General features: G+C 44.9%; 1 protein-coding gene across 1 annotated transcript; it reads left to right on the top strand.

Annotated features, from left to right (window-relative positions):
* The first annotated feature begins 9,078 nt into the window (after window positions 1-9,078).
* Window positions 9,079-12,054, top strand: LOC147883593 (uncharacterized). The gene is made up of 6 exons (XM_087399608.1): window positions 9,079-9,502; window positions 9,607-9,690; window positions 9,778-9,945; window positions 10,056-10,574; window positions 10,674-10,787; window positions 10,905-12,054. The coding sequence occupies exons 1-6, from the start codon at window positions 9,131-9,133 to the stop codon at window positions 11,688-11,690; spliced, it is 2,043 nt and encodes a 680-aa protein (XP_087255734.1). The 5' UTR covers window positions 9,079-9,130; the 3' UTR covers window positions 11,691-12,054.
* Window positions 12,055-12,283: the final 229 nt, after the last annotated feature.

Genomic DNA, 12,283 nt, shown 5'->3' on the forward strand with positions numbered 1-12,283 from the left:
CGTCTATAAACACGTCTATGTACGTATCTCTCTATCTTTTTTAAATTTCTAGTAGGACGTATATTTGCGCGTCTATAGGTGAACGCATCTATGTACGCGTCTATAAACGCATCTATGTACGCGTCTGTTTGTTTTTTTTAATTTATAGCAGGGCATCTATTTGCGCATCTATAGGCGCATCTGTCTGTTATATAGATAGGCCTTTAGACGCGGATCTGTAGACGCGCCAATAGATGCACAAATAGACACGCCTGTAAGTTTTTTTAAGTTAAGGAAACGTGTGTGGGTGCGCATCTGTGGGTGCTTTGTGTTGTTGTGCTTGTGCATGGCATGCTGGGAAGTGCCACTCCATAGAAGAAAGGACAAGTTGTAATGAAATAGTATGAAGTGCCTTGCAAATTAGAAACCGACCCTTATTAAAGGTTGTTGGGTGCATACCAAAACAAAAAGGAATAAGGCTTTAAATGTTACAATATTGGTTTTTTTTTTAGATTGAGTTTGTCATGGGCTTATGGGCTTATTGTCATGGATGGGAAAGACAAGGAAATAGGAATGGTTTATTTGGATGGTTTTGACGTGTTCTCTCCTTGTGCATGGCATGCTGGGAAGTGCCACTCTCCTTGTGCATGGCATGCTAGGAAGTGCCACGGCACAAAGTCATGTGAATGAGAGAGAAGTGTTACATCAATGGTTCTCAAAGGGAGCAAGCGTATTTCCAAATGGTTCTAGAGGGTAGGGGAAATAGCTAGAAAGCATAATGGAAAGACGATGCTTTTCCGTTCCATGACATAATCCCCTTAGAACACTTCCAAAAAGGCTCAAATTTCAACCACAAGGATCACATGCTTGGGATTGTTGAAGAGTCAAAATCAGGGAGCTGGCAGAGCCCCCGCGAGTCCTTGACGGCACCTCCCACAAAAGAAACAGCACGTGGACGGCAGCTAGCGCATAGAGGAGTTGAAATATTTTTAAAAGGACGAAACCTCTAAGGACGTTTACTAGTCAAGACTTCTCCAGACGCAAACGGAATAACAAACAGGCTTGCCCAAAACTTAAGGAAAACTGCTTCTGAGCCGCAAGGATTCAAGCCTCAAGAGTGAGATCATGACGCGCACGTTGCCAGTGGCACCATCACACGATGCGCGATGGTGGATCACTCCTGACGTCTTGCTTCTTTTCTGTGCATGTACTTCTGTCTTTACATGATTTCACCGTCCACGGCATTTCCTGCAAACTGGACTCTTCTGGAATCTGGAGTGGGACTGTGGGAGTGTGGATGGAGCCCATTTTTGTGTGACCATCGGCTTCCCACATGACTGTTTCCTACGGTATTACGGACCCTTCAAACATGCTTCTCCATCATTAACCCAAGTCAACGTGTTTCCGACCACGAGCGATGGAAGCTTAAATGCTCAATAGACAATTCAGCGTAAAATATCGGAGAAACACTACATGGACGATCGCACGCCTCTCCTCAGAATCCTCACCAGGAAGCTTCAGAAAACTCGGGAAAGTCTGTGACCAGTTGCCCTCGTCGTAACCCGTGTTTTTCTGTATGGAGAAGCGGACCGTGCGTGACTCAGTGCCCCGGGGGCCGGATGAGAAAAGAGCCATTTTCTAAAAAGGCGGAGGAATTTTCGGACGACGGTGGGGAGAATTCGTCAATTGATTATCGGGGACGTTTTCGAGGGACCGAAGCCGACGTACGTCTTGTTCTTATCACGGCTGGACTTTTAGAGACGCACGTTGAGAAACTAGACAGCCGGCAAAATCTACAATGAGTCTAGGCTGACCTGGTTCGACCTAACTTCCCAGAAATCTCTTCATAATTCGTAGTTTAGGCAAGAGTTGGGCATTAATCCTTTTGAGATTTCCCGAAGGAGTTAGCTCTAATGATGGAGAAAATCTAGAGTCTAACTATAAATTAATATATATTCATTTTTTAAATAATCTCTCTAGTAAAAAAGTCCGAGTTTCACAATGTTCGCAATAAATTATTTGTGAAGACGTCTCTTTTGAAAATCAAAGACAATGCGTAGTTTACTAAAGGGTGGGGCATTACTCCTTATGAGATTTCGAAGAAGGAGCTTGGTCTAATCATATATTAATCTTTTATTAATTATTCTAGCAAAAAAAGTCCACCTATTTCTTTAAGGGGCTTGCAACTTTCACACTAAATAGTTTGTGTAGATGGGTGAAACTATAGAGTTCAATCAAGCTTCTGAGGTCTCTAATTGAAAACCCCTTGATAATGCAAAGTTTAGGAAAGGGTGGGGTATTAGTCCTTATGAAATTTCCGGAAGGAGCTAGCTTTAATGATGGAGAAAATCTTTCTAGTAAAAGAAGTCTAACCTATTTCTCAAAGGGGTTTGCAATTTTCACACTAAATTATTTGTGAAGATGGGTGGAACTACCCTCGGGGGGGTCACTAAGAAATATGTAAGATAGCACACGCAATCAATGGAAAGGGTTTTATAGTTTTATGGAGTTACAGGAAAAAAACATACAAAAAGGGTTTTATTAATCAAAAAGTGAGAATTTTCGTACATAAGGGATACTTTAATCATCTCAAATTTTACAAAGGGGTATATATAGGCTATACCCCTTGATTGCACATGCTATACAGGGTTTTAACTTACCCAAAATTTTCAAGTTTATGTATTGGAATTCTATCTTGGCAAAATATAAGTTAACGAGAAAAGCACAAAATTTTGGAGTTTCTATGGCCGCCAAATTTTAAACCTCGCTAAAGGTTTATGGAATGGTGATGGTATTCAACACCTTGTTTGCCACCACTTGAAATGTAGGGTTTAGGTCCCATTAACATGTGTTTAGTTAGATGGTTAGTTCATGACTAATCCTTACAGTTTTCTAAATTTTCTACCTCGCTAAAGGTCTATGGAATGGTGATGTTATTCAACACCTTATTTGCCACCACTTGAAAGGTAATGGATGTTAAATTACATGGCGCAGCGAAACAGAACCTAAACAAAGAATAGAGAGTACACAGAAAACTGGAGAGGAACAAAATTTTCCTTCAATACTAATGTAGTACAGATGATGGCTCCGTCTACCCGTGCGCTCCCACAGTGGAGCTTAGATGGTGATCTAGACAGATACTAGGTGAAGAGCTACTAGCTAGAAGATCTCTGCTGGAAGATCTGATCTGCTCTGAATTGATCTGATACAATGGACTGGGGAGGTCTGGTGTTGCACAGATAGATGAGACTACCAACCAACTTACTATACCTCTCGATGTCTACTGGTGGTGAGGCATCCTTCATAAACAACCTCGCATTTACCTCCATAGGTATGGCTATCTCCTTGCACTCAGACATACCAAATGCCTTCAAGATCTCCCTTGCATATTTCTGCTAAGAGATGAAGATCTTGCCTGGCTCTTGCCAGACTTCAATCCCCAAACAATAGTGCATCAAGCCTAAGTTTATCATCTCAAACTCAGTGCTCAAGGCCTTTCTTGTCTGCTGGATCATGTCTTCATAGTCACCTGTAATAAGGAGATCATCCACATATAGAACAATAATAGCACATTTTCCACCTTTCCTGTACACATACAAGTTAGCATCTGAGGCACATCTTTTAAAGTTTAATTTATGTCTATCTGTTGGTACCATGCACTTGGAGCCTATTTCAGCACGTACAAAGACTTCTTGAGCTTACATACCTTGTTCTCAGAATGGGGGGCCTTAAACCCTGGTGGCTGAGCCACGTACACCTCCTCCTTGAGGTCACCATTCAAGAATGTTGATTTAACATCCATTTGATAAACTCGCCACATTTTATGAGCAGCCACTGATAGTATTGTGCGAATAGTGGTCATTCTGGTAGTCGAGGCGAAAGATTCATGAAAACCAAATCCTTCAACCTGTGAAAATCCTTGTGCAACCAATCTAGCTTTGTACTTTTCCAAAGTCCCATCGGCCTTGTGCTTTACCTTCCAAACCCACTTGGTGCCAATAATCTTTCTCTTAGGTGGTCGATCTACCAGCTCCCAAGTTTCATTCTTCATGATGCTATCATATTCTACTTGCATAGCGTTTTTCCAATCTCAGTCTACAAGTGGTTCCTCTAAACTCGCAGGCTCCTTTACTTCTGCAATAATCTCAGCCATCAAGGCCATATTGACTATGTGAGCAGAAGCCCTCCTTTGCTCCTCGATTCTCTGAGACCGCCTTGGTCCATCTGCATGCTGCTCAACAGACATAGGCATCTGGTTATCATGGTCGTAGAGCTGCCTTACCCATTACAGCAATGGCTTTTCCGGTGGTATAACAATAGGTTGGTGACTTATACATTCATCATCTGATATTTCCTCCTCCTTTATAGCTCTTGGGACAGGTCCATAGTGAATTACCTCTTCGCTTGATGATAAAATGGAAGAGCTCTTCTCTACCTCCACTGCATGTAGCTGCTTCCTAAACACCACATCGTGGCTTGCTATGATCTTCTTTGGCTCTTGGTCATATAACTTATAGGCTTTCTTCTCATCACAATAGCCTAAGAAGATACATTTGGTGCTTTTTGGTTGTAGCTTGTTTCTCTCTTTGTCTGGTACATGCGCATAGCATTCGCACCCAAACATTCTGAAATGGGAGACAGATGGCTTCTTACCGCGGTATAAGCCTCATGTGGTGTTTTACCTTTGAGTGCCTTCGTATAGCTGCAATTAAGGATATAAACTGCAGTATTGAGTACAGCCTCAGCCCAAAAGTGGTTTGGTAGTCCAACACCTTTCAACATACACCTCCCCATCTCCACGGTGGTCCGCATTCGGCGTTCTACAACTGAATTTTGCTGACCATATGTGGTGTCGTCATTTGTTGCTTGATCCCTTTGCTCTTGCAAAAATCCCCAAACTCTGTAGCTGAAACAAACTCACCACCACCATCTGATCTGATTTTCTTCACTTTTCTCCCTGTTTCATTTTCAACAAGATGTAGCCATTCTTTCAATTTACCAAAAGCTTGAGCCTTTTCGCGAAGAAAGTACACCCACATCTTCCTACTATAGTCGTCGACAATCAATAAAAAATAGGAAGATCCCCCCAAGGCCTGCGTAGGCATCTTACCGCACAAGTTAACATGCACCAACTCTAGAGGAGCGTTTGCTCTATTCTTGCTTTCTTACGGGAATGCCTTTCTCTGTTGCTTGCCCATCATGCAAGCTTCACATGGTTCTTTGATTTCTGCTACTGCACGTAAGTGAGCAACCATACCTTGCTTCTACATCTCCTTCAGCACTGCAAATCCGATGTGGCTGAATCTTTTGTGCCAAAGTCTGCTTGTGCCCACTCCAATGGTGGCTGTAAGAGCACTTAGCTCATACACGTTGTTCCTCCTTACTCCTGTGCCAACAAGATTGCCAACACTATCCAGAATTTTTGCTCCTGTCTTGTTGAATCTCACCTCATGGTCAAGGTCAATTATGGAAGCAACTGATAGCAAATTTCTCTTGATTTGTGGAACATACAGCACATTAGATAGTTTCTTAACATCTCCATTTATAGAAACAAATGAAACCGTACCTATACCCTCAATAGGGCATTTTGCATTATTACCAACCGTCACGGTGATGGGTTCCTGTAGAGGCTGCATGGAACAATATAGACCCTTTTTGTAGGTCATGTGACGGGAGGCACCACTATCCAACACCCATGAATCAGTAGTTGAAGCTTCTTGAACTGAGGAACACTCTTCCTCAATGGCCAAAAATAGATCCAACTCTGCTTCTACTGTGTTAGTTGTCTCTTTCCCCTTAGCTGTCTTCTTCAGGGTACCATTCTTTTCATCTACTTTCTTGACCCGGAAATCTACAATCACATGGCCCTTCTTCTTGCAATAGAAGCATTCTCCCTGAAACTTCTTCTCACCACTAGTAGAGGACTCACCTTTGGTGGAGGGACCACCTTTGCCTTTGACAGTGGCAGACAACGCAACATCCCCATTGCCGCCTCCATCTTGAGCTTTAAGCCTCAATTCCTCCTCCATAAGTAAAGCACAGAACTCCTCAAATGACAATGGTTGGGGTCTCACCTGAGTGTTAAGCATTGTTACCAATCCATCAGACCTTGGTGGACATATCCGGAGACACCGTCGAGCCAGCTCTTCGCTAGTCTTTCTATCCCAGCACTAGCCATCTGGTCATGCAGATTTTTGATTCGGGTTATGAACGCCTCCACTCTCTCTCCTTCATTAAACTTCTCAGCTGCAAGCTGATCCTCCAGGTTCTGGATACTTGTCCGATTCCGCGTCTCATACTAACTCTTCAATATGTTCCAGGCCATAGTTGCCTTAGATGTATGCTGAATCAAGGTCAAAACACTATTAATAGTTCTTGTAACCAGGGCACACAGAGCATCTGCATTCTTGCGTTTCCAAGCTCATAGAAGGTCGGCATTAGGAGGTATTGTACTCCCCGGATTTGCTGCGTCGGGCGTTCCTTGTGGTTCTGGGTCAGCAATCCCCAGTACTGTCTCTAGAGCTCATATGAATCCAGAATAGCAGAAATTTTAAACTTCCACAGAGTGTAGTTTGTACCATCTAGCTTGCCTTCAGTGAAGGCTGGTGGGCGAATCCTCAACGCCTGGATTGTTGGTGCAGCAGCAGCTGCTGAACTCGAGCTACTTCCTGTTGAGCCGCTTCCTATTGCCATCACTCCGTATGCTATTGAAGCCCTCACCTCTCTTCTATTCTTCGATCCTTAGAGCCACTTGGGCTCTGATACCATGTTAAATTACACGGCGCAACGGAACAGAAACTGAACAAAGAATAGAGAGTACACAATAAACTGGAGAGGAACAAAATTTTCCTTCAATACTGATGTAGTACAGATGATGGCTTCGTCCACCCGTGCGCTCCCACAGTGGAGCTTAGATGGCGATCTAGACAGATACTAAGTGAAGAGCTACTATAGCTGGAAGATCTATGCTGGAAGATCTTATCTGATCTGAACTGATCTAATACAATGGATTGGGGAGGTCGCCTCTTTATAGCTATGAGGGTGGTAGTCGAATCAACATAGTCGGTGGAACCGACCAGTCAACCTTGTCGGTGGAGCCGACTAGTCAACCTAGTTCGTAGAACCGACTAGTCATCCATGGAATATTCAGGGAATATTGCTTATACCGTTAAGGGGCTCCCACACAATCACCTTTCTACCATCAACGGTCTCATTGATAGACCTCATCTGACATGCAAGTCAAGATCCATCCAGTGTCCCGGGCTCACACATGGCTTCTCCTCATATGGGGGCCTTACAACTTGAGCACCTTGGACCATTGCTGGTTACCAGGAGGGTGGAGCATCGAGCATATCTAACAATGGATTAGATCCCAAATTTAACAATCACCTTCTAATCCAACCATTTTTTTCATCTCCAAAAAGAGACTAATTTGTTTCTTTAGCTTAAATTCCCCAAATCCCAATTGGCTTTTGCAAGGCAAAAATTAGACTCAAATTAGATCTCATTTGGTTTGATAAAATTTGGTCCTGTGAGATATACAACCAAATTTACACAATTTGGTTCTGCAAAATTCATAGCACTTCAGGGAATTTGTTGTAAGTGTATGGTCCTATGGTGGGAAAATGTGGGGATCACATCCCAGGTGGGCATTAAATTCCTCATTTCCCACAAAACTACCTCAATGTTATAAGAGGGCCTTTACTCGTAGGGTGAGCGTGATAGATTATAGGTTTGGGGATAACTTAAGGTGTATTGCTTTTCCAATGGAATCTTAAAACCAAAAGAAAATGTGTGTGAGTCATAATAGGCTAGGCTCACACCAGCCACTTGCCCAACCTTCTAACTGATGCTTGGTTTCGAACTGATGCTTGGTTTCGCCTGCCGTGTTCACACTAACTTGCTCATCCCAGCAACCCATAAATGTGATAGCTGTCGATAGAGATTATCATTGGAAAATTTTGACTTTCGGAGTCCCTCAAAAAATTGTGATTCGTGGATATCTACTTGGGTGAGTTGGTTCAAGCTTGGGGAGGAATGGTGTTGGACACACTTTGAAGGTGTCAGACATCTTTTGGATCAAATTAGAGAGTGACCACTGCCACATCAAATTACAATGGGTTTAGACCACCTACCCAGGTGGGAGGAAGAGTGGGTGGTCGTTGGATGTGTAGTTTACACGACCTAGCAGTCAAATGATATAAAAAGGCTGCCGTTAAATTACACAAGTGTTGGATTGGTGGGGTGGATAGCTCACCGACAGGTTTTCAAGCTATGATTGGCTCGATTTGTGCATTATTTTTGCAAGCGATTGAGTGGGTGGGCGGCCGCCTCATGTCGTACGGATTTTTTATCCTCACAGTCTAGACCCATGTTTCTGATTCGTCCACGTAGGATGTGATCTTGCCATCCTTTTGAATGGGCATTCTAGTGGGTGGTGTGAACCCTACCTTAAGGTGTGACCATCCCCCTTTTGATTCGTCCATGTAGGATGTGATCCTTGCCATCCTTTTGAATGGGCATTCTAGTAGGTGGTGTGAACCTAGCCTTAAGGTGTGACCATCCCCTTTTTGCATCCTTGGGTGTTGAAGAGTCACTAACCCGTAAGGAACATAATACACCAAAAGAGAAGCGGGAAAGAGAAAGTAACCAACTTTATTGACATCAAAAAAGTTAAGAAAAGAGCGTGGGGAAGCATGAAGAAAAGCTTACTTTTGGGGCACACAAACGAGAAGGAAAAAGAAAAAGTGGAGGATGAATTATAAAGAAGGTAGCGAGAGAAGGAGGAAAAGAGGGGAGACCGTGGATCGTAATCAAGGACGACGACAAATCGAGGGGCTGGTTTGAGTTGGAACTTGGAAGCATGCTAAATTAAGCGGGCGCGCTGGGTAAGGAGTCAATGGAGGAAGGCGGAAAGTTGAAAAAGGCGGTGCAAGTGTTGACTAAAGAGCACGCCACGTAATTAAAGACGACTTTAGAGTTTGCCAGCAGAAGACTAAATTCAAAGCAAACACTACTTTTAAAAGCCAACAATAACCAGCACCTTTGGAGTCTTTCAATACCCAACCTCCTCCTCCTCCTTCCTCCTCATCGACAATTCGACCTCTTCTTCTGCTCCTCAGCCTGCTTCGCCATAGCCTCGCTTCCTTGCATGGACGTCCCCCTCCCCCTCCCTCCCCGCCCTTCCCCCTCCCTCGCCCTCCTCCACCCCTTCCTCTCCCTCAAACAGGCCCGTAAATCCTCCCTCCCTCCCTCCATGGCTCCCTCCCCCGCTCGCCCCTCCTTTGACCTCTCCATCAAACTCGAGGAGCACGAGATCGACGCCCAGCCTCCCGCTCCTCCTCCTCCCACCCGCGATTACTTGTCTCACCGCTCGCATTCCTCGGAGCCTGCTGCTGCAGCGCCCCGGGAGGAGGAAGAAGAAGCCCACAAGAACGCGGCTCCCTTGATCGACCAGTTTGGACGTGGGGAGACGGATTCGTCCGCCCCGGCGCAACCCCTTCTGAAGGAACAGAACCTCCTGGTATGGACAAATGGCGAATTTCGCAGCCTTCGCAATTACGGAACGGCGTTATGCCGAGCTCTCTTCTTACTGATCCCGTTTGCGTCTTTGCCCCACTCTTGCAGGCAAGCCACGTAGGGAACATCAAAACGGACCGTGCCCATATCAACGCAATCGTGACGAAACCAACGGTCAATCAGGGGTATCAGGTACGGTGGACATAAGACATCGCATATTGCTCTTATCTTCATACGTGTATCTTCGCGTTCGATTCTCACTGGTTACTTCGTTCGCAGATTGGCGTCCTTCAAGAAGAATTGACGAGGATGAGTGAAGAAAACGAAAAGTTGAAGATGTCGGTGACGCAGATCAGCGAAAACTACAAACGTTTGCAACACCACCTGATGAGCGTCTTGAGCCAGCAGCAGCAGCGCGACTCCACGACCCTCTCAACAAAGTCGCTGGTATGTTCACTTCTATTTGTTGGTGACTCGTCACCATTAGCGTATTTTCTGCTGCGTCCGTCTTACTCAGTAGAAACCAACGCTTGACGTGTTCCACCATTATATGACAGGTTGCTCACCAAGCTTCTCAGAATACTCAGCATTCTGTAGGGGAAGCAACGCAAGGAGCCATTTCTTCTACAGACAAAGTCGAAGACGCAACGGAATTGAGCAGCTCCGAAACCGCTACGTCAGGGGGCGCTTCTCGGACAGACAGTGACATTGCCAAAGACCAAACTACCGAACACAAACCCTCTGAGAGCTATGGTTCCGATCACCTCAATGCATCAAAGCGAAGGAAAATAGACGCAGCAAATGAAAAATCAGATCGGGAGAATCTCTTCATCGGATCTCACTCTCAGTCTGCTGAACCTCTTGAAGTGGCTGAACGCACTAGATCTCCGGAGCGCCCAAATGGCTTAGACGCCACCACATCCGTTCCTAAAGGAGGCGATGCAAAAGAGCAAGACCCCAATGCTTGGGCAGCGAACAAATTGCCGAAAGCGAGCCCTAAAAGAGTCGAGGCTACATCGGATTCATATGTGCGAAAGGCTCGGGTTTCAGTTCGTGCAAGGTCAGATGCTCCCATGGTAAGTTCGATTCATCGATGACCGTAGTCGCTTTGAATCTGTGAATGTGCTAGCTTGTTAGCAAATCATTCAATATTCTGACGAGGTTGAATTGTGCAGCTGAGCGATGGCTGCCAATGGAGGAAGTACGGGCAGAAACTGGCCAAAGGCAATCCTTTACCTAGGGCATACTACAGATGCACCATGGCAGCAGCCTGCCCTGTTCGCAAACAGGTTCGTTTCTGGTTAACCGCGAATGCTGATCAGTTGGATTCTCAGATCTCTTGTGCTGACAAGTTGACAATAGATGTTTGCGTTCATCTGACCCATTCGACTCTGGGATTGACACAGGTTCAACGCTGCATTGACGATACCTCCATCTTGATCACCACATACGAAGGCACCCATAATCATCCTCTTCCTCCAGCAGCTACAGCAATGGCTTCCACCACGTCTGCTGCGGCCTCCATGCTTTTAGCTGGCTCCACAACAAGCGCTGATGCAATGACTGCCAATTACTTGGCAGGACGGCTCTTCCCGTGCCCGGCGTCCACCGCAAGCATCTCCGCATCCGCTCCATTTCCAACTATTACGTTGGACATGACAAACAATCCGGCTGCTCAATTCGGCCTTCACCAATTGCCCGGCCTTGGAGGCGCCAACACCTTTTCTTTACCCTTCGCTGCTATGGACGGATCAACAGCCATCGGTGCAGTTATGCCTCACTCTGCTATGCTCGGAGGCCAAGCCTATTCTCTCCCTGTTATGTCGTCCTCAATGGCGCCCCTGACGCACGGCGTATACAATCAATCCGTCTATAACGGCAGAAAGTTTCCTGGCACGATGACGGGACACCAACAACCCATGGCCGATCACGGTGCCTATCAGCAGCAAAACTCAGTCTCTCACAATGCTCCCTCTCTTGCTGCCATCCCAAGTAACAATTCAGTGCATGCAGTTGGTAACCCTGCTAACCCCACGTTGCCGTCTCTCCTAGAAAGTGTAAGTGCAGCTACTGCTGCCATCACCGCGGATCCAAACTTCACCGCTGCCTTGGCTGCTGCAATCACATCGCTCATAAGCCAGGCGAATCATAATGTGGCAAGGGATGAATCTCATGCCCAGAAAAGAATGTAGGAGAGCCTATACTTCTCCATGGTCTACCTATCAAACCGTGCACACATCCACCGGCTATATCTGATACTCCCTATAAATCAGCCATTTCATATAGAGATCGGTCTTTCTTTTTCGAAGGTCGAAGTTTAGGAAAGACCTCCGCATTGAACATAAATTGTCCATACAACTCAAATAGGATGAGTATATTCTTCACATAACATTCTTTAGCCTTGAATAGGTGAGGAAGGCCTGTTAAATGACGATTAACATTCTTTCACTGGTCTATGATACCAATTTGTTCAAGGAGATGTAAATTGTCAAGTGTAGTTTGGATTGAAATCCTATTTGGCAACCACTTACTTTTTTTTCCAGTACAAAAAGATTAATAAACACTTATTACATACTCATGCTTGCCCCAAATTGAATTTGAGTACAAGGTGTAATCTACCTTTTGAAATGTCACTCAACAAGAAAACGTGACCATAGGCACATTTTTAGACGTGTTCTTTTATTTAAATTAAAAAGTGACGGGCACGTCTATAAATGTGCGTCTATATAACTGGAGAACGCACTTACAAACACTCTGTAGAATTTAAAAAAAGAAAATAGAATGA

This window comes from Dipteris shenzhenensis, chromosome 28 (assembly GCF_047967505.1).
Source record: "Dipteris shenzhenensis isolate YYH24624 ecotype China chromosome 28, Dip_SZ_1.0, whole genome shotgun sequence".
In the NCBI taxonomy this organism is placed as follows: domain Eukaryota; kingdom Viridiplantae; phylum Streptophyta; class Polypodiopsida; order Gleicheniales; family Dipteridaceae; genus Dipteris; species Dipteris shenzhenensis.

Bases quoted from the DNA above. Each gene is read 5' to 3' on its own strand.
- LOC147883593 (XM_087399608.1), top strand. From the start codon at position 9,131: ATGGACGTCCCCCTCCCCCTCCCTCCCCGCCCTTCCCCCTCCCTCGCC. The intron at 10,575-10,673 runs GTAAGTTCGATT...TGAATTGTGCAG, and splicing joins CAAGGTCAGATGCTCCCATG to CTGAGCGATGGCTGCCAATG. The intron at 10,788-10,904 runs GTTCGTTTCTGG...GGATTGACACAG, and splicing joins CCTGCCCTGTTCGCAAACAG to GTTCAACGCTGCATTGACGA.